The following is a 26,406-nucleotide window of genomic DNA, read 5'->3' as shown; positions in this document are numbered from 1 at the left end:
AGCACCAGTCCCTGGTGTCAAAAAAGTCGGGAACCACTGGTATAAACAATTTGTTTTGGTGTTATTTTTGAGGAGCCAGCATTTAATACAAAGAAGAGACAAAAATAATAAATGTTCATGCCTTCATTACACAGAATTGAACACTATTAGCATTTTATTATATTTCGTGTGAATCTTTTTTATGAAATATAAATTTTCCTAATACAGTTAAATCTCCTTCGGTTAAGAAAAGTTCCTCTTTGAATGTCATTATTGCTCCCTTCCAAAGACAACTGCTATTATAAAATTGGTGTACATATTTCAAGATTACTTTTTCTATAGTTTTACAAATATGTATATCCAGAAGAAATATATATAATAATGGTGTGTGTTTCATCTTGAAATTATATAAATGGTATCATACTGTATTATTTTTCTAATTACTTTTCTCACTCAATGCTTTTGCTATATATTTGTCTTTATATATATATATACACACATATACATATATATACACACACACATCTTTATGTATATACAGAATTTCAGCACATAAACATGCAGCATTTATTTAGTCATTCCTCTTTTGATGAAGATTTATGCTCTTTTCAACATTTTTTGTTATAAACAATGATTTATTGAACACTCTTGTATTTGTTTCTTTCAGTACCTACACACACATAATTCTCTAGCGTATGTAAGTTAAGTGTGGAGTTGCTGGAACATTTGGTATTGTATATATGGCTTTAATTCTAAAAGTAACCTCAAAGGATAGATAATAGTATCATTGTCTTTTAGATAATAAAACTCAATCTTAGGAAAGATTAGAAAAGTGTTTGGAAATCACAGAGCTAATAAGCATCAAAGCAGACATTTAAATCAGATATTTTAATTCAAAGTAGAGATTTGTTTGGCTCCCCAAACAACTTTTTTTCCAACCATGTAGTCGCCAGAACACAGCAAAAGGAATGCTTTATGTGAATGTGAAAATCGGTATAAGCTGTCCCTTGTGCCCAGGTTCCTAAAGTTCACTCTTCATCTCTGAACAATTTGATTCTCTTAATTGGCAAGTGGTAATTAAGAATGATGAATAGTATCAAAGAAGATGTTAGTGATCTACCAATAAAGAAATATCACTCATTGTAGTGAGGTGGGGGAGAACAAAGGCAGGGGAGAACTTCCTCTGCCCACTTTCTTTCATTATGTTTCTAAAATAAAGATATCTGTGGCAGAAGTGTAGTTGAATAGAGCAGACTGGGAGGTTGCCACGAACATCCAGATTTTAAAAACATGAGAAAAATAAAATAATTTGTTTTGTTTACATACAAACAACAAGGTCTTTCATTCAGCAATGAAAAGACTATCAATCTTAGCATCTTGTTAACATGATTAGTTAACTAAAAGTAGAAAGTTACCAGAAGGAGTTTGTAACACCTGTTTGTAAACCACATTAAGAAACTACAGCAGCAAAGAGACAGCCCAGTAGTTTTTCTGTCCTGGGGATGATGCTGGGAAAATTTGAGAGTAGAATCCAAATATTTCAAACTTGTTTGCCTCTCAAGGTTAGCAAGATAACAGCATTTGCATAAAAATTTGCTCATCTCAGAGATTCACTACGTTACATGTATTCCTCTGCTAAATTTCTATGGCTATTATTCTATGTTTATTCTTCAGTGAGCTCATTCATACTGCAGACAGTCAAATCATTCAAATTCCAATCTGTTGGACCCAGTACATCTTCTACTATTGCTCCTTATAGGTTCTGTTACTGAAGGCCTGATGCCCTAATAAGATTTCCTTATGCAATCATGACAAGAACTATATAAAATAGACATTTTGTCTTGATTTTACAGATGAAGAAAGGAAGCACCATAAGTTAACAATAGTTGCTCAAGGTCACTAAGTTAAATTTACTTAATTGAATTTAAAATTATTTAGTTTTCTGTACCTATTAAGGGAAAGGACAGTGCCAAATGTTTTTATCAATAGGCCTGATACTCAAGAATATATTTGTTGAATAAATTTCTGACTTGAAAGCCATACTCATTAATAGTAGTTTAATGCATAGTTTGTAATGAGATTCTGGGTTATTTCTGGTAAAATAGAATATGTTGCTCAAATTAAAATTAAAAACTGTCATTTTAAATTTATTTAAAACTAATTTTTCAAATATAATAATAACTGACATAAAGTAGACATCTAATATTTGTTATTAAATGTTGAATCATCATTTACATACACCTAAAAATATCATTTGATAATTTGGTATATAACTCCTGAGGGTCCCATTACAAAGTAAAAATAGTATATAACTCCTGAGGGTCCCATTACAAAGTCAAAATAGTACTAATTCCTTTCTTATAAGTTTTCCTTTTATAAGCTGTTAGGTTTTTTTCTTTAATTTGAGTAGGGAAATGGATATTTAGTATTAAACAAGATAAGGTTTCCCCCAAGTGTGCAGATTAATTAACACTTTGGTGTAACCTATAGCCACCACATTACAAAGTAAGAACTTTATTGACTCATACTCATACTATTTCCATCATACTCATTTTTGCATATTAACTATTCTGAAAGACTCTAGATAAGCACCAACCAAATTGGTTTAGTCCAAATTACGTCCTTTGTGTGGGTCTTAATCTTTAGAGTATAGAGTGTTTCTTTGGTTCTATCATCTTCCACACAGAAATATTAGCATTTCAATTTGCCTTCAATTTCTAACACTACTTTGAATTCCAATTGTGTATCAAATCTTAGAACAGTTAAATAAAATAGTTGTTAAGAGTATCATTTTATATCAGAGGTTTATACATGAAAATAATTATTTACTGCAAACTGATGATACTACACCTTTATTGAATTATTACTATTAAAAATGACTTACTTCAAATAAGTATACTTCCACATTTCTAAAACTAAAAAAAAAAAAAAAAATGCTAAAAAGATTTATGGTGTATTGATTTTGCCCCCAAATTTAAAACTATACTATATTAAATTCAAAGCAAAATTATGATTTTCTTTTGTATGTTCCATTATTTGCACCTTTAACATAATATCAAAGTTTGGGTTCATTATTGGATTTTTTTAAAAGGTACTTTGAGATGACAAACAATATGACAATTCTTGCCTCTCAAAGAAATATAAAAAATTATGAGGAAAGAGTGATTATAGTTTCTCAGTGCTGAACTGATCGAGAAGGAAAGGTTTGGTGGTGAGACGCCCAGTTGGAAGAATGCATGAGGAGCTGACTTGAGAATGAAACGGCAGGCACCAACTTTATTCCGGGGAGCACGCTTCTGTTTCTGCTCTTCTTCTGCTCCTTTTTTTGTGCTCCCCTTCTGCTGTCCTTCTGTTTTCCTGGGGACTGTATGGCTCCACATATATTAGAGTACAATAGTGGCATTCAGCCACACATATGTGATACAATAAGCTGAAGGATGTTTACATATTTTAGGGGCAGGCACCCTACTACACTAATGTAACATTGTAAATGCAGGTCCTATTCCTGGCCATGAACCTGGAGCACAGCCAGGCCTGGGACCCACACAGTTTGAAAAAAAATATTATAATGTATAGGTATCTATGTGTAAGTATATAACATATTCAGAAAAAATCTTCGTACTCAAGATTTTCAAAGTTGTTTTATGAAAATGACTCAGAGCTCTCTTCTAGCACCATCATATTTTATCGAATAATTTACAATGGTTGGCAAAGGTAGAAAAACAAAGTAAACATACGGGGAATGAAAACTGCTGAAAACCAAATACTAAATACTTAATCTCAAATCTTTGTAACTATTAATAATGACACAATAATGATGGGGGAAGTCTAAGTATGTTATACTGCCACTGTAACAACAGACCAGATACTCACCAGTGAAAATAAAATATTTATTAGTTATATTGTTTTAAGTAACATTAGTACTCAATACATTGTAAAAAAATCTCTTAACATTTTTTCTTTATTCCACATAGAACCAATGGATTCAATAAGGTTGGCAAATTCTTAATTTAATTTCTCTAATTAATCTTTAATATTTTCTTTTAGGCTCTAGATCAAGGACACATTGTACAAGAACAGGTTTGTCTTATTAGAAACTGTAGTAACTAATTAAAAAAAAATCTTACCAACTGGTTCTTTTTGATTCTGAAAGAGAATCTTGCTATTACTGCCATCCATGTTTGCCATGTTAATTGTATTTCCATCTGTCCAGTAGAGTTTCCTTAATTCAAAAGAGATATGGATTAAAAAATATTAAATGTAGACATACTTGTTGACTAGAAACATACACTAAAGAAGAAAGTTAATAGAAAGTAAATCGTTGTCTCACAATTAATTATTTTCAGGAAGGTCCCAAATCGTTAAGCCACTGCCAAAAGTAACCTACATATTTGTCAGGGAAGAAAGCATCACTCTCGCTTTGTCCTATAACTGAAAGACAATTACCTCACTTCCCTTTTTCTCCTACATTTACAACTGAATATTTAACTCTGACTATAGTAAATTATTCCTATATAAAGTAAGTCGCCAAGACTGAATCCACTTGGCTTGGAGAAACCAGACACTTTAGAAGGGAACAAAATAATTTCAAACATTCCTGTTGAAAGCGTTGACGAGAAATGATTTCTTTTAACACTACACAAGCTGGGAGAAGATGGGAGAATCTAATCTATTTAGGAGTGACCAAAATACCAACATGTGACAAATACGTTACTAACAATCTGTATTTAAAATGAAATCAACAACTTTTTCCTGAATTTTTTTTATTCTGAACTGTCATTCCCTAAAAACACATCTGATAAAAATATATAAAAATCTAATTCTTTGCGGATAACAGAAATCTCTGCTCAGGGATCACTTTTATAATTTCCATATTTATATTAGCCTTTTTGACTGTATAGTTGATATATATGTGTCCCCTGAATTAAAGTTTTTAGATAAAATCAGAGCAGAAGTATGTAAATTTTTTGAAAAACTTAAAAAAATAATCATACTTTACCCCCTGACTGGGTGAGCTGCCAGGCACTGTGGCTTATCGATTCCATGGATAATTGAGGTTTTCAAAGAGCCATCTAGTCTTGCCACATTAATTTGTGTTTCATCAAATTCTGAGCTAATCCAGTATAAATTACGTGAAACCCAATCCACTGCCAGCCCTCTGATACTCTGAATATCTGTAAAACAGGAAAAAGAAAATTAAAAGTAAATGAAGTTTCTCATTCTTTTGGCTTTCCAAGTAAGTTATTTTCTGTCTCAGGGAAAATTTAATTTACACTTTAATTTGTTAGCTAAAATTGTGCAAGACAGTAATCTCATTCCCTTATCAGCCCTTCTTAAAGCATGAATAATCATTAATGTCTTAGTGCTGAGCCATTTGAAAATCTAACGCAACAATTAGCATTGAAATTACACGGAGTCAATGATTCACTAGTAAACATTTAGGAGCAGAAATAGGCAGCAGTCTTATGGGCCAAGGTGACCAAAATTAAAATTAGAGTAATAGCTTCTCCAGTTGGTAGCACATCTTTCTAGTTAGGGGATGGTACTGTGGGCCATCAACAAATGGACTATTTTATGTTTTAAGTGCCAATTTGTTACTGAAATGAAATAAAACAATTCAACTTTCCTAAAAGAATCAATGGACTTGAACATCTTTCAAAACAGATAATTAACAGAAATTGACTGAGATACAAAGAAACTAAAATCCTTTTAGTATTCTTCCAATGTGGATCTACAGAAATTACTCAAATCTAATTACGTTTCAATTTATTAAAGACAATATGGATATTTGCGTTGTTATTCTTTGATTATTTAATTAGGCATCTTTAAAAAATGATATTATTTAGGCTTAAATACAATTACACATTTTAATTAAAGAAGCAAATTAAAATAAAGTGCCAATGATGATGGATACTAGAAAATTTATTTCAGCATGTTAATAGATAAAGAAGACCAGTTTAGCCCCCAAAATGTGGCATTTACTAACTCTGAAATGGATTTGCCTTTATTTTACAAAGTTTTAATATTTTCTAGCATAGTATACCTTTAGAGTTCTTTATGCCAGTGTTATTCAAACTTACAAGACACCTGGAGACTATAAAAATGACACTTCTGATTCAGTTGGTCTGGGGACCGGTTGAAATTCTGCAAATTCTAACTGGCTCCCAGGTGCTGCTGCCGCAATGTTTCCCGTCTGAATGCCTCCAGACAACCAGAGCACCCGCTACTTAGCTCGCTGAATGGATACATCTATTTATCATTTTTGAAAGATGCCACAAAGCTAGATTGTCATTTGAAAGTAGAAACTCCAGATTGTAAAATGTGTCAACTAGTTCAAAATAAACAAGAGAAAAATAAGTCACTAAGGCCTGGCAGCTCCTAGTAGGTTGTATTGTTGTTAGAGGCTCCACCCCATGCTGAAGTCCTTGATTCTCCTCCAAGCTAACTTTCTCAAAAAATCTTCTTATTCTTTCTAAATCACTTTTAATCCAACACCTTTACAAGATATTCTTACGTTTCAATTTTGTCTTTTAATCAGTATCTTCTCACTCTACAAGTTACCTTTCCTCATTAATTTAAGGTACATTGGTGGATTTTGAATGTAAACTTCATTTTTAAACCCAAAACTTGAAATTGACTCTTATTTTAAGTTATCCTCCTCTGATTCCTTTTTTTATACAGAAAAAAAAAAAAAGTAATACAGCACTTCTGTAAAGATAACCCTGCCATGGCTGATACTAATGTATTGCTCACCTAGGATATTTTTTCCTTCTCCTTCACCCTCTGGATTTAATATGTTGCTGAAAGCCAGTATTGGTGTAATGAGAAAATTTGGCTTCATGTTCTGGGTTGCATGTCTACTTTTTGTCTTTAGCCAAATCACTTAAATTTTGGCCTCTTTTTTAACCGAGAAAATTAGGTAATTACAAATAATACATAAGATTGCTGTGAATATCATACTAGATGATGTGTATTTATGCACCTCAGTGTAGAATTGAAAGATATTTTGCCAATCTAAGGACTTAATACTTTCTGCATTTTTACCCTGGGTTGCTTTTTGTTGGCAAAACTAATGAAATTAGTTTTTTTTTTTTTTTTAAATATTATTTTCCCTAAATACATTTTCTCCAAAGGTTTTTATTCTTTTTGTTTGATTTGTTGTTGTTGTTTGTTTGTTTTGTTTTTCCTTTTGACTGCCTCTGTTTCTTAAAATTCTTTTATTCATTTCTCATTGAGTCCTAATCATAAGGCCTGGAAAATAACATTGCATTATATGATTGAAAATTATCGCCATGTGTCAGCTATTAACACCTATTTAGACCTTGTCAATTGTATGGTTCATACTCTTTCAAATCTACTTTTATTTTAAATATTTCAATAGCATTCGGCCTTTTTCCTTTCTCAAGCAATTGATTTAGATGCTGCCAGGTCATTTCTCTGACTAGAGAGCTCTGGATCATGACCTTTGTTTTTGCCAAGGTATTCAATAACTTCCAACCACTATGAAAGTGATGTCTAACTTCCTTAGCTTGGCTTTTTATATAATCTGAATAGAATCACCTTTCCAACCTCATTTGTTACTATTTTTAACAATTACCTTACACTTCAGTCATATTGATGTGTTTTCAGATTCCCAGACTTGTTCTGACTTTTCCAACCTATAAGGAATTATCTAGACCTCATAGCCTGTCATATCTCCACTTACCTAAGTTTCATGCAAAAAAGGCTAGCTGATAAACAATATCACCCTTCAACCACAAACACCTGATACACTCTTCTATATATCCCAGCCAGAAAGATTTTCTCTACTTACCTAATTCAACAGGAGTACATCCGGCCAATGCCTTTCTGCCTACTGTGACAATTGTTTGTTGACATATTACTACTCTAAAATGTACGTCTTAAGGGCAGTTTCCTTGCTAATTTATCTTTATAGCTCTCATCTCCAAATGCATACAACACTGCCTTCAAAATAAATAACATGCATGATTGATAATTTAAGATTATGTGTAAGCTGAGCTCGAAATATCAGATGTAAGGTCTTTAAATTCATTTTCAGTAGTATACACACCTAAGTAAATACTCAGGCAATTCTCATTCTCTGTCCTTACTTCTTTTCCCTGCCAACTATATTAGATTGGATGGAGTTCCTAATTATTAACTTTGTGTCCAAAATAAAACGTATATTTTTTAAACTATTCTTAATGCCAAAGTTTGATGCTTTAGAGTGTCCTGGTCGATTCACCCTCAGTATGGTGATGCCATGTGTTCAATGATATTTTTTTCCTTCACAGAAATATTGAAATAATAAATTATGGCTCTTACCTCTTATCTTCAAGTAAGTTAGACCAAAACCTCTGAGCAAGTTTCTCCAAAATTTTAATTTTTCTATTTTCAGGGACTCTTATTTCTTGAATTAAGGTAGATTAGATATTCTGAAAAGCCCTTCTTGCCACAAAATTTCCTGATGCATGATAAATTATAACTTTTCAATGCATTGTCAAGCTCATAAGGCAGACATAAATATCTCAAGTGTTGACACACCTCATATGATAGTTAAAACCATAAAAGAAGGCAAATGGGAATACAGAGATTAGTGTAGCCATAGGGACAAAAACTTGTAAAGAGAATCTAGAAGTTTATGGATAATTGCTCACAGAGACAGGAGGACTAAACATGAATAAGCTCAGTTATATCATAAGGGTCTAAATCCTTAGTGATATGTGAGTAGGAGAAAAAATCTGCCTCCTTAAAAAGGAGAATAACTTAAATATGAAAACAAAACTTATTTTTTTCTGTCCTTTCTCTGGGTGCAAAAAATAATAATAATTATTCTAAGCATAGGTTTATACTCAGGTAAGAGATACCTGATTTATCAATAAGGTATCCACTGGTTGGGTAGAGAAGTCAAATTAAAGTGATTCCTGGTTTATAGTGACTCATTTTCCTTCCAGCAGAAGCAATTTCAAATTCTTTATGGATTTGAAATATTTGAAATAAAAATATTCCTCAACCCAAATTCTCACAATATCCATAGATTGAGTTCATTATCATGATAAATCAGAACTAAAAACTAAAATACACAAATAAATGAGACATAAGAGAGTAAAGAGAGATATAAACAATAGGTTTAAAGATCCTAAGCCTATGAAAAAAGAAAATAAATATACTTTAAAATAATAAGCAATGTGTAATAATTTATTTTAGGGATCCTCTTATAAGATAAATGAGAACCAAACATACTTATGAATATTTTTTATGCAACATTAAAGATAATAATAATTTATTAAATAGATTAACCAGTAGCTTAGATGCAGTTCAATTAATGAACTGCATGATAAATAAAAGGAATTTAGCCACAGCCAAAATAGAGAAACAAAAAAATTAAGTGAGTTGACAAATGAATAGACTAGCATATCTACTCAGAGTTTCCAAAGGAGGAAGTAGAGAGATTAGGTTAGGAAAAATGATCAGAAATAATATTTTGAGTTTGTTTGTTTTTTTTTTGTTTGTTTGCTTTTTTGTTTTTTGTTTTTCCTCCTGATCTAATGAAAGACATGACACTATAAGGGGCACAAAACTCTATGTGGCTAAATAAATACTGTCACTAGGGGGTGGGGGAGGAGATATTAAAAGTAGCTAACAAGAAAAGAAGAAAAAACACATCATCCAAAAGAATGTTAATTAGACAAATGTGGAGATTTTCAATAGCAATAAGGGATATGCTAAAATATTGTGGAATGATATCTAGAAAGGGTTGAGAGAAAATAACTCTGAACTTGAAATTTCTAATCAACAGAGTTATCTTTCATACTACATCTTAACTACTACCACAAAAAACAATTTGATTTAAAAATGGACAAAAGACTCGAATACACATTTATCCAAAGTAGATATAGAAATGGCCAACGAGAACATGAGAGAAAGCTCAGCATCACTAATCATTAAGAAATGCAAATCAAAACCACAATTAGATACCATGTCACACCCACTACTATGGCTACTATAAAAAAGAATCAAGACAAAAACCCAGAAAATAACAAGTGCTGAGAAGGCTATGGAGAAATTGGAATCCTTGTACATTTTTTGGTAGGAATATGAAATGGTACAACCTCTGTGGAAAATGGTGTGGCACTTCCCCGAAAAATAAAAAATGGAGTTACCTGATGACCCAACAATTCCACTTCTGAGTGTACAGTCAAACGTTGTGTAGTAGTGACATTTTGGTCAACTACAGACTGCATGCATGTATGAAGGTAGTCCTAATAAGATTATAATAAAGCTGAAAAATTCCTATCAAAGGAGTGTCAATGTAGAGAAGTGGTTTGGCTCTTTAACCTAGTTGTATGACTGGCAATGTGTTTATTCAAAATAGCCCCCCTAGAAGTGGATGCCTGCTTGAAATAGATCCCTTAAGCCAGTGATCCCCAACCCCCAGGCTCTGGACTGGAACCAGTCAGTGACCTGTTAGGACCTGGGCTGCACAGCAGGATGTTAGTGCTGGTGAGTGAGAAAAGCTTCATCTGTATTTGTAGCCACTCCCTAGTGCTAGCATCACGGCCTCAGCTCCATCTCAGATCATCAGGCATGAGATTCTTATAGGAGCACCATTCCCTGGTGCTGTAAAGGTTGGGGACCACTAATTCAATGGATATCAAGTTTTAATTTGGCAAGATGAAGAGTTCTGAAGAGTGATTGGATAATGCTAATGTACTTATACTAATGAATTGTACACTTAATGAAGGTCAAGATAATAAACTTTATATGATGTATATTTTACCACAATTAAAAAAATTATCTTTCAAAAAATGAAGACTATATATATATATATACCTGGTAATATATCAGATTATCACTAACAGATGCTTACTAAAGAAACACTAAAGGTTATAATTCAGAGAAGAGAAATGTTCATAAAAAGACCTTAGAAGGACGAGAATAAGTACATAAATTGATTAACATGCAGATAAAATAAAAAAGAACTGGTGTTGATTCTCTGCTTATGAGATTTATTTTTTTCCCACCCCTCAGCATGAAGTGGACCTGCTGACACCATTGTCTTAGGGTGAGCACAAAGGCTTTTGCCCCAAATCAATGATGCCTCCAAGGTGGGAGGGCATCCCAATTACTCTTACTACTTTCTGAGGGTAGATGTGGTTACATCCAATCGAAACTGATTTGAGGTGGGTTTCTGGGCAATTATTTCTCTGTTCTTAGGAATAAAGTTTAAAAAGTAAAATGGTAACATTTTTAAAAAGCTCTCTCAAGGGAAACTTGTAAATATTAAATATTTGATTTGTTGTATATATGAGAAACTCTAAACATACAAATATATGTGTGTGTGTGTATCCATAAATCATGATCCAGCTTAAGAAATAGCACATTACAAATATTTTAGAAGCCTTCTCTGCTCATCCTCACTAATTTTATGCCTCTTTAACCCTGAATGATTTAGTGTTTATCATTGACTTGTTTTTGTGAGTTTTAACACATATATGTATCCCAAATCTATTTTTATTTCTAAAGAATATAGGTGCAGAACTATAATTTTCATGGATCTTCATATCTCTTAATGTACTAAACCTCTAATTATTCCTGTCTGAGAAAAACACCTCACTGCTGATTTGGGGGAAAGTTTGAAGCAAGCCTTCTTTTCTTTATTTTCATCTGTATTGATGTCTCCAATATCTTTTCAATCACCTAGTCAACTTCAACTCTCAGTCATCAGATTAAATTCTTCTATATCTACCATACCCTTGGTGTCTGTCACCTTCTTATACCATATCTCCCATTGTTCTAATCTCATTTTTGTTTCAGATTTACAATATTTCTGTAAATTTCTAATTGTATCCTTACCACAATTTCTCACTTTTTCAATATAACTTTCAGATTTCCACCTGGTTTAAGGGAGATTGAATCACCTATACCCATCTGTTAAAGGTCTCTAGTGGCTTCCTATTGCCTTGAGGGAAAATAGGAAAAATATAGTAACAGTTCCTGACTCTGGTATAAGATCTTCTGTAGTCTGCCATCGTGATAAGCTTCTAGCTTACTCTTTTATGAGGTCTAGCCACCCCTCACTACTTGCTCTTCTTTGATGTGTTCAGACCTTTGTGCCTACTAATATGTCTTAACCTGGATTGAATTCACTACCATTTCCCCACAAGGCCTAGTTTGACTACCACCTTTGGCAATCTCATGTAAGAAATAAGTGTTCCCTGGGCTAATTTTCTAAGAAGTGGTTTACGCCCTTATTAAAACCATTTCATTTAGCTGTATATTTTAGTTAATTGTTTAACCCATTCTTTCACCAGATAGGAAGCTCTTTCAGGTTTCGTACTGTCTCAGTTAAAAAAAAAGCCATTGCCCCAACCATATTATGTCCCAGATAAAGAATCTAGAATATGGTGTAAAAAAAAAAAAAAAAAAAAAAAAGCCTATGACATAAAATAAAATATGATTTCTATTCCTCTAACTAAAAGATGAAGAATAAACATATGATGTATTGCTTATTTAGCACCTATTGCTATAGAGACATAGTTCTCAAGGGAATGGCAGTTCTAGGTGTCATTTTCGCCTTTTCTTCTTTTTTTCTATTTGAAAATCGCAGATGTTGACATTCTTTCATCAAAAACTTCCTGGGTGAAAGTGAAAACTGAAAATCTATTCAGGAATAGGCAAAACAACAGATGTTCCTATTCAAACTTTCTACTTTAATTCAAAGCCTGTTTCCAAGATCTAGAGTTCACTATTTTTACTGACCTGTTTTCATTTCATTCATTCTCTCTGGACCAATTTTAACAATAGTTTTTATTTTCTAAGCATTTTTATTACTGGGTACAATTTAATATGGTGTCTTGCAAAATAGAGGGAATGAATGAATCTTTAATACTCACTGACAAAATAACTATTGGCAGAAGTGGATAACAATTTCAAATACTGATGGAAATCTACTCTGAAATGGGTCATTGGATTCAAAGTTACACTGAGAATTAGATTTTATATAGCAGCAATGTGATCAAAAGATGTATTTAGAATAGTTTAATTTTTTTCAATCAAAAAGCATGTGATTATATGATAATTTCCTAGCACATAAAAGAATATCCTTTACAGAAATAAAAAGATATACTTTTAATCTATATTTATCTTCCTTTCATTTATTTTAGCTTGTGCTTAACCCATTCTAACAGTCTAGTTCATTCAGAGAGTAGATGATTATAGTACTAAAAAATTTTTTCTCGAGCAATAGCACTTGCCCAAAATTGAGTCCTTAATTTTCCAAAGACAAGTAATTTATACTTTGCATTAGAATGATCAGATATATCAAAGATCTTGTCCAATAAAAAAAATGAGATTCTATTGACAGTGTCCTGGAATCTTGTAAAGCTGCCAACATATTTCTAAAAGCTGTTCCTTAATATTTCAGAACAAACAATAAAATTGTTAGCAAAGACATGGTCTAACCCTTATACTTCACCCAGGTACTACTAGATGAACTCTGCAGAGCATGCTGAGTATATATTAAATAAAGCTTGAATGTACCGTAATATACAAACCATATGGTCATAGAAAAGCTGCTGAGTTTGTTATTTGTAAAAGAAAGGAACACTTACGGGAAAAGAGCATAGCTTAATCCAAACTTGAATGTAACGAAGCCTTGCTATTTCATAGCATAGCAAACCTGAACAAAGTGCTTTCTCATCTTTAAAAGCAGAAAGTAACATTTACCTCAAAACACTGTATGAGGAATAAATGATAACTAAAATAATAATGATGCATACAAATGTGAAAAGTCCATTATATTACTCCTGGCTTCTAATAGGAACTTCAAGGTAAATAAATGTTTTTATTTTTCTTACTATTTAATTAACAGGAGTATTTGAGAGTTTTTTGGGGGGTGAGGGGACAAATATTTTGTACAATAAAGTATAATTCTGGGCAGTACACAAGTTAAGGAGGGGCGATCGAGCTTGTGGAACTATCATAAAAGGGAAAACACCTAGGGCTTTTGGGATGAAATCCCAAGTCCTTTTACTAAAGAGTAATGAGGATTGATAGCAACTCTAAACATATAGTCTCAAGTGTGAATTACCTCAAGAAATAATTCTTAATAAAAAATGTGCAAAGATTAAATAAGATAATGGTACTAGTCACATTAATGAAAGTTAATATCATTCTCTATGTCAGAAAAATACACCTTAGAGTATGAATAACCAAAAAGTGTTAAGACCAATGAGTTACTCAAGTATAAGAATCAATTAACACAAGAAAGTAGGGCTGTAGACCACTAACACGAACTTTTGCCAGGAATTGTTACATTTATTTTTTAGAATAAAATTACCTTTGTTATTTTGTAAAAGGGCAAAGAAAAAAATATATATATATAAACCTGTATAAATATTTGTTAATTTACACAATGAATATGTCTATAGTCATCTATTAGTAATTACCCTTATAAGCAGTATACCTACTAAAAGTCCCACAAATAGTTCATGTGGGTAATACAGAGTTTAAGAACATCTTAGTGTTTCAAGTTATGGAGAATAGTAAAGCAAGCAAAATATTTCTAATCTCTTTCACAAAAAGCCCCAGTGTTTTCCTCAGAAACTGGTTGGCTTGGGAAGGAAAAAATGGAGGCTGCCTGGGACAATAGATAGATCTGGGGCCTGATTTTTGAAACTCATTTCACATTTGACTTAAGCTAAGGAAGATAGGAAAGAGCCTCAAAAAAATATCCAGTAGAGGGAGGACAGTGAATTAAGAAAATACAGAGGCCAACAGTGTAAGAAGTAAGAGAAAGATCAGAGAGTCACTCATAGTAAATCTAAAAGAAAAAAGGATAAAATTAAGTACAATTACTGGAAGGATTTGAGATACTTTGATGAGTTCAGAGGCTGAACGAACTGTCAAATGTTCATCCCAAGTATTTCTAATAATGTAAAGTATATTATCGTCAAGGTTTTACGGTAGAAGAAAGGGAACAAAACATCGTTCAACTTGGGGAGCAGCCAGAAATCAGGAAGTTATCCTTCTACATTGCCTATTCTTCAACCTTCATATTTAATTAAGTTCCTTTATAAATTTTACTCTTTGATATATTTAAAATCTTTCCTCATTTCACTATCTCTGTGGTTTCCAGTCTAGTCCAGGCTTCTGTCATCTCTTACTAAAACCACTGTAGCAGCCAACTTATTTGTCTCTCAGGGTCTCTCTACTAAATATAATAGCTAGAATGATCTTTTCCAAAGGCAAAACTAATTGTGTAGCTGCACCCTCCTGAAAACACTTCCTTTGTTCCCATTATCCTTAGTATTAACATTAAAAATCAACAACTTATTTTATAAAGGCTGGCATCATTTGGTTTCTATTTCTTTAGTTCCATCATCTTGCACAGCACAGTGCTCCATACTGAGGCAGGACAGTTAGGGCAAGGATACCCCCTCCCCATTTAGGATATAGCTCTGAAACATTTTTCTTTCTTCAGAATTTCTCTTGTCTTAGCCCCCGAGAGAAGGATAAGCCAAAACCTGACTTTTCCAGCATACATGCCGTCTTTGGCTAAAGCATGACTTCTGGCTGATTATAATATCATTATAATCTCATCCACATTGTAAATATTGCAACTCCCATTGTGCACCTGATGCCATGACAGCTCCAGAAACACCAGAAAAGGAAGAAAAGCAGGAAACTGAGCTTCCCCGCCTACTGGGAGGCGATAAGCCTACCCAAGCACCATGTTTTCCAGAGTTCGGTCTCCAGGGAGAACAGAAAGTTCATAACCAGCCACTTCGGCATGACTCACTCTCACTCTCGCTCTCTTGTTCTTGCTCTCGTCCCCTCCCCTCACTCCACTCCCTGCTCCAGTGTGTACTTTTGCTTTAATAAACCCTGTGCTTTCCTGCCGGCTGCTCCTCTTACCTTTTAATTCTTTCTTGCAGAATAAGACAAGAACTTTCCCCGCAACACTACTATTCAGTCTATACTAGCCTTTGTAATCCTTTAATTACTTATTCCGTAGAAAGTATGCAAATATTTGTCAAAATGACTGATTAAAAATTATTGATCATAATGAGGATATGTATTATTAGTAAGAAAATACTATTAATTATTGGTTAATAATTGTAAATAGAGTTGTGCTAAATAAAATTTAGTCCTTGCGGTTTTCTCAAAAATAATCTTACCGAATTACTACTAGCTACCAATCTATAATTAGAGACAGAAGATCGTCCCCCACTTTTTTCCAGGTAGAATATCATATAAATTATACAATTCACATAAACTTCTGGGATGTATTTCATATATATAATGAAGTGTTTGAGCAATTTTTTGTTTGACTGTAAGTCTTGGGAGACACTTAAAGCCTTTTAACTAGTCTCGAGGTTTTCAATAGCCATCATCCAGAAATTATTTTTTTGCACCTAGTCTAATGCTTATCTAACCATCTTCCAAGTAAAAAATCCTGTACACGGAGGAAATCTTTGCATTAGCCTTTTTAAAAAGGGTCTTCTCTGATGGCAAGTTTGAAATAAATATTTAAACAAGCTTATAACCAATTCATTCAAGTTGCTTTAACAGTACTAATCTGAGTCGGGTAAAGAGCTAGCATATATAAAAAAGTACTTCAGTGATCAAATACTCTCAGATCTATCTACTAGTTGTACTCAAGCCAGCCTTTTAGTGTTATGTGTAGAAACTCTTGAAAAACACTGTGATTTTAAAACCTGCACTTATTGCTTTCATTAAGAGATTGATCATTGCTTAAATAAGGTCTGATTTAAAATTTTCAGTATGCTTCAAAGCCTGGGAGTTTGAAATATCTGTATAGATTACTGATTATCCTTTTCTTCATTCTCCTCCAAATCATTCTATTATGTTTAGGGGTCATGATATTGAACAGAAATTGTCTTTTTTTTTTTTTAGTTTTGCAGCCATGGCAAACAGCAGGTACTCAATTAAGATTCATTCGATAAAATAATAACTGACCCAGAAATCACAATATACCAAAATTTAAGCAACAATTAGGATAATTAAATGCTACATATTTAGATTTCAACTACTGCCATTATATGTATGTCTCACTTCAGCTATGTTTTCTGCTTTGGGTAAAGTTACTCTTTTTTTAATGGTTAACTCAACAACATTTACTGAGAACCTATGGTTCAATCTACTGGGTCAGGATAGGAACAGGTTCCTTATCTTATATGTATAGTCTAGTTCTGTAGAAATATATACAAAATGAAGTTGATAATAAGTTAGGGTCAGTGAGGAAAATCAGTCTTCCCAGTAACCTATATTTTTTCTATGCAAATATATTCTCCCATCAGCAAAAAAGGAGAGTTTAAAGTCAGTTTATTTAGAAACCTGTAAATGTTAAAGAGATTATTCTGAAATTATTTCTTCTTGTGAAACTAAATTTTTAGTTATTAAGCTACTATGTGCAACATAATTAAAGCATTCCACAATTATTAAGACATAGAATTATTAAATCTCTGAATAATCAATTCTAACTTTTAATTAGCATAGAATTAGATAATAGAAAAAGGGTACAAAAGAGACTTCTGATTATTATAAATTGAATAACAAACATTTTTAAGCTTTAATGTGCAAATCTTTTACCTCTTGAAATAACAGTTTCTAATCCAGTTCCATTAATAAAAGCTCGTTTAATGGTTTGTGTTTTAATATCTGTCCAGTATAAACGTTCTTCAGATGCATCGAAGTCTATCACAGTAACATCATCAATATCAGGAACAGTAAAGGCCGTGATAAAATTAAAATACGGATTATCAATATCCACTCCTCTGACTTCAGAATGCCTTGCATAAACAAGAAATTTTTTCATTTCTAGGAAAAAAATAAAAATAAACATTTTCCTCTTATAAGCTTGACAAGTCTCAAGTAGTCTGGACATTCTAAAATATTACTTGTTGATGATTTAATACATTTTTAACACTGGAGAATCATAATCAAGATTTGATGGAAACATTCATGCAGAAATGATTTATCTATTTTTAAATTAGAGTACTTAATAGAAACAAATGTAAAATTACATTAAAATCCTTAAGTCTTCATTTTTCTTTAGTTAGGAATGCTAAGAGTTTCTCAGTAATTGATTTTATAATTTCAAACAAACTTACTAAAATACATGAACTCCATAAATGTCAATCACATTTGTTCTTTCTACATAATTATGACAATATTGCATTGCATTAAATGATGTTTGAAGAAATCTAAGAACATTTTTTTCTATCTTATCATTAAATAAAATGAAATGAAACAACTCTTTTTAAAAAGTGTTTAATTTTTCCCTAACAAAACTAAGGTTCAAATAATGTTAAACTATGCTTTATTGTAAATTTTTGTAAATTTGTCTAACAATTTGATGCATTGTATCAACTTGTACTTCCATAGGCACCATTCTATCACTGAGTTTATGCAATATTAGTTGATTGAATAGAAATAGAAGTCACAGATATTCTATTCTTTCGTTGTTGGCTTTGAGGTTATTCTTGTTATTTGAGATATGTTATGATTGCACAAAATTAATTAAATTCACATGTGCCTAAATTCTCAAATTATGTACATTCTTTTTTATCCTTAAAGTAATTACTTTGCAAATAAACAACGACAAAAATATTACTCAAAACTTAAATAAAGCAAACCGGAAAAACAGTCTGATTTTCATTCATTTTTTTTTAAATGCATTATTTAAATATGTATTACAAATCCTTTAAAATTATACATTTTACTTCATTTTCCCCCTTTTCAAGTTGATAATCCCATACAAAATGATGCTTTAAGTGACTTTAGATGAGCAGGAGGGAATTAAAGCTGTTACGTACCTCTTCGTTATGCAGGTTACCTGCATCATCATTTTCTAATAATGCACTTTTACTTACAAATCTTCCTGTTTTGTAGAGATAAATTCTGCTAACACATCAAATAATAAAGTTGCAAGGAAAAAATGAATAAGGTAATAAATAATAAAGTGCAGCATATCACATATTTTAAGAATTTGTCAGTCACCCCCAAAATAGATAAATCATCGATAGTCTAAAAATAACACACGTTCAAATATTTCTAAGGACATTAAAAACCTCATCTACTTTACTTTGAGAAAAATCTAAATGCTAATACAATTTGAGAGAATTCAATTTGAATTTTAGGTAAGAACTTTAAGAATATACCATAGCAGGTCTTCTTGTCTGTGGAAAGCTTCATCAGGTGGGGGCACGCACAAGCAGCACTCCTATTATGATTGATCAGACACATGTGAGAGCAGGGGCCTTTGCCATCATTAGCTGCACAGGGATTGGGAGCTGTAATTACACAGTGAAATATTAACAGTGAAGAAGGAAGAATATATTAGGGAACCTCTGAGGTTGACAGGGGTTATTCCCTTAATGATTCAAAGCGAAGTTCCCTACATAGCACCTATTACTAGGGTGATTAATATGAAAATAATAGACACTCATACACAGCAGTTACATTAATAAAAACATTTTTCTCTTCAAAGATAAAGAAAATAACCCCTCAATTTTCTCTAAGATGGATGGTATGCATACTATTGCCTTAGAAGCAAAATGTTTTTTGTCTTGTTTTGTTTTGTTTTGTTTTGTTTCAGGATCTAGTCTGAGAAACAATCAGGAATAATTATTAAATTTACTATGCAATAAACTCAAGTAGAGTATAACCCAGGCATTCAGAGTTCCAATGGATTTTGCTATTATCCTAAGCTCCTTATAGGTTCCTCTCTTGCTATAGCACACCACTCTTAAGTTTCCCTAGGAAACTGCTGTTAAGCATATATCCTTACTTCAGGCCATTTCCTCTTTATTGAACCAGAGTCTTTGTGAAGAAATGTTTGTCTACCTTCATTACTAAGACATCTACTTCTTCATTTTGTGAGTGTGTGTGTTAACTGATTCCATGGTTAAGTTTGCTCCACATATGCATACTTAATAAATTCTAGTAACATAATATATTCAAATTTTGACTGAAATATAAATTTTGCAGTTCAATGTTGTTCTTTTATTTCTTTGTATTTTTTGTTCTATCATCTTGTCTTTTGGATAAGATTTTAATCTCAATTGATCAATAGCTATTCTCTTAAATCCTGTTTATAAAGCTTATCTAGTAGAATAGTCTTTCGAACCAGGCAACTAAATTTAAGGAAGAAAAAAGTTACATCTTTTGATCCTACAAGTAATATGTTCTTCCAAATAGGTGGACCTATTTTTCGGGGTAGTTAATATCAGTCCTATAGAGTTTTAAAGCACACACACACACAAATTAAAAATTAATGGAATATAATAAAATTGTAGAGGATGAGGGGAATTAAATGAATCTGATAAATATTCAACATGGTTTTCTCAGTCTTTATCATCCTCTCACCAAGATAATAAAAATAATCCATATCTTTGCATTTGATTAAAAATATAAATACATAAAAGGAAATTAAAGACTTAGAAACATTTTTCCAAGTCAATTAATTAAGAACCAACACTATTAGAAAAGAGTGGAAGCTCGGGTATAGAGATTATATAGAAGTGCAAGTCCCTCTATCCAATGGAGTAAGTGAAATATACTCTGCAATCTTCCTTTTGAGCTTCATCTTTTGTAATTGGAATTCCTAAGGAACTGCAGGCTAGAGAAGCAAGAGAATAGATATAAAAGTTATTGCGAAGGAAAGGTATTGCAAGGGAGGAGGCAAAATGAGAAAGAGGCACTGTTGGGTAACTGTTAGATACCTATTGTCAGGAGTACCTAGCTGTGGTAGATAAAGTTCATTTTTCAAAACCCTAAAATGAGAAGAGGAAGATGAAGAAAAACAGAAAGAACAAAAAACAAGTAAAAAGAGGGGAAGGAAGGAAATTTGTTTAAAAACACTGACATAGCAAATGCCATTTCTCTCATGGAAATTAAAAGCATAATCTATGGCAGTTCAATGACAGGTGCTTGGATTTCATTTTGAACATCTTTTTTGTTGTTGTTGCTTTTAGCTCAGAATCATACCAGCTGTTCTCAACATTCTATAATTATGATCAATATTTTTAAAGTCAAATATATTAATTTTTCCATATATGATATATATATAATGACTGTGTAACCCAATATCTTTATTAATGATGATACCATAATATAATATTCACATTATTTTGTGCTTTACAGCATGAGAAAACCAAAAAGAACTTCTAACTTTAATTTTTATCTCTTATCACTTTGAAATAATGCTGTTAGATCTTTTCAAAATGTTTTTATAAACGTGCATTTGAACAAATACTTATTCTAATTATTAAATTAAAGAATCTGGTTCACTATAGTTATGTTTTAATATATAAAATTTGGATTAGTGCTAATTTCTGCTTTATGTTAAAATGACCCCTAAACCAAATTCAGTACAGTGCCTGTTTCTGTAAATAGAGTTTTATCGGAACATAGCCATTCTCATTAGTTTACATATCGTCTATGGCTGCTTTTGTACTACAATATTAGAGTTGAACAGGTTCAAAAGAGACCATATAGCCTCCAAAGGCCTAAAATACTTATTAATTGGCTCTGTAGAAAATGTTTGCCAATGCCTGATATAAAACAATTGAGCATTATATAAAAATAATATTGCAAATCCAGTATTGATACAGAGGTTGTAAACTCCTACGAGAGTTTACACTACAAACACTATCTCACTAATCTGTATACAGGAGATGGGAAAGTTGATCAGTCAATGTATACTATAAGCAATCTTAACAGATGAAAGTCAAACACAGATGAACAGACTGGGTTCACTGATAATTTACATGATCTAAACTCAAGTTGACAACACAAAGATCCTTGGAGATACATGTAACACCTTTTCTTATATTTATGCATTGAATAAATATTTATAAATATTTATGTAGCACCTATTTATTTTATCTAGTTTTTAAAAGCTGAGATGTAAGAGTAGATAAAACAGAGTTCTTACTCTTAACTCTCTGCTCCATTTTATTAATTTATGTGGTCACTGGTTAATTTAGGTTCTCATCTCTTGCTTGAATTGCTGCACTATTTCCTATTTTCTTGATTTCCAGTTTCTCCCCATTGTGTACAGTTATTCTAAAATACAAATTTGATCGTATAGCTGCCTTGCCTAAAATCCTGGATGGCTTCTCACTATCTACCTCACAAAATCTCAATCATCTCTCCTATGATTGTCCCCTAGATTCTTCTGTACCAGCCAGATTGGTCTACCTACTGTTCTCATTCACCTGCCAGTTCTTTATCCTGATTCACTCTGTTTACTTTTTGTTAAACATGTCATCAGTCTTTTAAACTCACAAAATTTTAAACTGAGAGCATTTTTCACTTCTCTTTCACTACCATATTTAATCAATTGTCAAGAATTCTCACACATTTCCTAAAATGTGTTTTCTTTTTTCCATTTTTAAATATTTCATCTTCCAATATAAAGTTTTATTTCATCATTTTTGAGTGACCCCTACAGACATGTAACTGGTATACTTTTGGTACTGTGAAGAATATACCAATTTCTCTTTGTAAGATACCAATCTATCTTCTAGCCTCATCTACCACTTTTCTTCTGTATATACATAATGCACATGCCACAATGGACTCCTTATTGTTCTCTGAATATATATAGCTTGTCCTTTTCTACCTCTGCATAATATATTTTTCTTCCTATAGAATTTTGTAGCCAACATCATTACATTAACCTCCATTCATGAACCAGTTTAAGTCATTTTCTAATGCAGCTAGCTAATGCTGATTCTTTCCAACACTGAATATTAGTTTTAATTATTGACTATACAAAGCATTAGGTGATTTATTATTTACTGTCCTATTTTCTAATTGTCTGTGACATATACTCATATATTTTATATTAGTATACACTAGTCTCTCTAGCTAAATCAAGGGTTGGCAGATTTTTCGTTTTGTTTTGTTTTTGTGTTTTTGTTTTTATTTTATGTAAAAGGCCAGATAGTAAATGTTTTTGCCTTTGGAAGTCTTATGTTCTCCCTAATAACTATTCAACTTTCCTATAGTAGCACAAAAGCAGCCATAAAACAATATGTGAATCAATGGGTATGACTGTTCAAGTAAAACTTTATTTATAATATAGCTAGAAGGCTGAACTTAGCTTCAGGGCCTTAGTTTGTCATGCTCTCAGCTAGAGTATAAGTGTTATGCTTCTAGAAACTATGACTTATATACATACATATTGTCTTTTCCCAAAATCTCTACTGTTGTCTATTGCTGTTAGACTTACAGACATTTGGATCTATATAAATGTTTGTCAATGTATGTGGGTATATGTTCTAAAGAGACAGCAATCTAAAAATTTGGAAAGTGAATTAATCTTCTAAAGCACATCATAGTTCTAGGTGAAGAGACTAAACAATGCATATCTATAATACGTTATAAGAGAATCAAATGTTAGTTATCCAATCACGGAAGATTAATGTGTGCTCTATGAAGAAAGCAATATCATTAAAAATAACTATATTTCATACAAACTATGTTTAATTATAGTCTATTCCTCACCAGTGGAAAAGTAAGCACTTTAAGCACAAATAATATTTCATACACTAAATTTAAATAAAATATATGCAAATGTTGATGCAATACAAAATATGATATTTATTTACTTAATTTATCTATGCTCAAAGAAGAGTGCCAAGATTCAATTTGTTAGATAAGAGGAAGATTTTTCTCCCTTCCATGTAGTCTTTTTGATCATAATTAATATTCATCCTGTTAATAAAATTTATTGGTACAAAAATAATTACAAACAATAAAATAATTTATATTATAATTTTTATTTTAGAAGATAATTTAATATTAAAAAATAATTTCAAAAGTATCTTTCAATTAAACACTAATTCCGAATCCTATTTTTCTTTGACAAGTATTTTCAAATTATATTTTTACATGTGGAAGACCTAGACTGAATTTCTTATTTAAAACACATATAACATATGTGCAAATAAAAAGATGTTCTTATTCCTTTAGTTTCACCAAATTTCTGCATAGTAGATATGCAGGAGTTACTTTCATCAAATAAATCATATTTTATGGACTAATTTTATATTGTATTGTTATGAAGCCAAAAATAAAACATCTACAAATCTTATCTCATCTTCTACAGATATTTGTACTTGAAAGAAAAAAAAAATTAAGTCACAAGTACTATTTCTATTTATTTGTGCACAGTTCTCTGTAAAAGGATAAAAATGAAAATGTATTATCATGTTGTATTTGTTGGTGAAGTATATCTCAAAACACCAATGAACTTTTACTTATTCTAAAGAGATGACATGTCTTTCTATTATCTTCATTTACTTGCCGATTATTTCACTTGCTGTATGATGTGGAAGAACAAATATTTTTGTCAGGGAAGTTTCTATCTTTTTAATTATTTTATAATTGCAAAACTCTTTTTATCTAAAACAGTGGTTTGCAAACAGTGGTGACAGTGAGAATTTTGCCCCCCGGTGATCTTTGGGAATGCCTGAAGTTATGTTTTGTTGACAAACACGGTGGTACTATTGGTACCTTAGTGGGCAGAGTCCAGAGGTGTTAATAAACTTTTTGCAATGCACAAAAAAGCTTTCCCTCAACCTTCCAACAATTAAGAATTCTGGTCCCAAAATTTAAAGTCCTGATTTGGAATAGACGGATTCTGCACCTCAACAGATATGAATTTAGGGCTCTAAATCACTTAGGTTTGTATGAGTGAGACAAGTACATTAACCAACACCAAGGAAGAAAAAAAATATGATTCCTTATTCTACTAATCTTTTCCACTTCTACAGCATAGATTCTATTGTATCATACTTTAAAAATAGTAATTAACAATGCCACTAAACTTACTAACTGCACATACATTAATTTGTAGTTTAGTTGTTTGATATTTGTATTGTGTTTTGACAAAGACAGAAAGCTAAAAATGATGATTTTCAGGTGAACTGACAAAACCCATTCATAATATGGTTTTAATATAATACGGAAAGATTAATTAAGAGACTAAATTAGGTAATAGTCTTTATTATCAGTACTGGGAGCAAAGAACTATCTGTTATAGGAAAATATAAAAGGAGAAAGTGAGTTCCACTATGATTTTTTATTTCAATAATTTGAATGACATAGCAGTGTGTGGATGGCATGTTTCAACTGTCATTTCTTCTCTTCATTACTCATTTCTGCTAACTCTTCCAGGCTCTCAGTACTGTACAATATTCTAAGTGCCTCATTATAAAAGCCTCACAAGTTTCCTCAAATCTCCGAAATACCTCCTTGCTTTGATATCACTTGTCTTTCACGTCTCATCAGTCAGGATTTTTATCTTTCAAAGCCACTTATATAACTACAAGTAAAGGTGAAAGCATTTTTACATATATACATATATGTATAGAAAGAGAGAGAGAGAGGTAATTGGTTTATATGGCAGGTAGCTAGATCTTGATATAGCAAAGTGTGAAAGTAAATAATTTAAGTAATCTACAAATATTTTAGATTCATCTCCATCATATTGAGATATGGTTTTAAGACTATTTTTTTCTTAAATCATTTTATTAATCATATGAAAAAAGTAGCTTGTAATTGAATATATCAATACCACTCTATGGAATCCTTATTCTTCAAGTTTCATAAGTGATACTTGTTTCTAAAGGACCAATAATATTATTAACATATTAGAATCTAAAATTTTTTGTTTCTTACAAAATAAGATCAGCCAGTTTTCATACAAATTTCAAAGAAAGTTTAATTTTCTAAAAACTATTTTCCCGAAACAATTGGAGGTACTTAAATCATTTCAATGTTAACCCCCCTCTTTAAAAAACAGCTCACGATCCTTCATATATTGTCATAACATATTGAGAAAGTGAGATAACAATTGATAGAAATAATGAAGTTTCCAAAATGTAATAATTTATTTTTATTACAATATGCTAGAATATGTTTCAAGTGTTTTGTAAGCATTATTTTTTTCATTCCTTTTACTGGCCATTTTTGTTTATAAAAATAAATGACCCCAATTTTGCAGAAGAGTAAACTAAATTTTTAAAAAGATTTTAAAAAACTTATAGTCATACAACTATGAAGAGGGAAATTAAGTTTAAGATTCCAGAGTATGAGCTCTAACCATTATATATCCTACCTCTCTAAATGAAGCAATTTATTTAGATTCATTCATTCATTCATTCATTCATTCATTCAACAATTCACGACAAAAAAGGATTGGGGAATGAATACTGTATTAAAGTAAAATTTTTATAAATATATTTAATCCAATTGGTGTAAGTGTGAAGAAACTCCTCACATCACATTCATTTTGTTTCTGATTTTTTTTTTCCCTACAGGTTATTGCCACATTAAGGTATTATATAAAACAGTTTGTACATTTGCCAGTCACTCTGGGTTCAAGAA

The 26,406-nt window shown here is 31.6% G+C and overlaps 1 protein-coding gene across 4 annotated transcripts in view; it reads right to left on the bottom strand.

Moving 5' to 3' along the window:
• Nucleotides 1-26,406, bottom strand: part of LRP1B (LDL receptor related protein 1B) — a 1,622,137-nt gene that overhangs the window by 500,917 nt on the left and 1,094,814 nt on the right. For all 4 annotated transcript variants that reach the window (XM_036236560.1, XM_036236558.1, XM_036236559.1 and 1 more), the window contains exons 28-31: nt 19,167-19,298; nt 17,596-17,823; nt 4,979-5,153; nt 4,107-4,201 (exon numbers count right to left, since the gene is read on the bottom strand). In XM_036236560.1, the coding sequence (XP_036092453.1) occupies nt 4,107-4,201; nt 4,979-5,153; nt 17,596-17,823; nt 19,167-19,298 (630 nt within the window). The remainder of the gene's footprint in view (nt 1-4,106; nt 4,202-4,978; nt 5,154-17,595; nt 17,824-19,166; nt 19,299-26,406) is intronic.

Source organism: Rousettus aegyptiacus, unplaced genomic scaffold (assembly GCF_014176215.1).
Source record: "Rousettus aegyptiacus isolate mRouAeg1 unplaced genomic scaffold, mRouAeg1.p scaffold_m13_p_2, whole genome shotgun sequence".
NCBI classification, from domain to species: Eukaryota; Metazoa; Chordata; class Mammalia; order Chiroptera; family Pteropodidae; genus Rousettus; species Rousettus aegyptiacus.
This window is presented reverse-complemented; position numbering and strand designations above follow the sequence as displayed.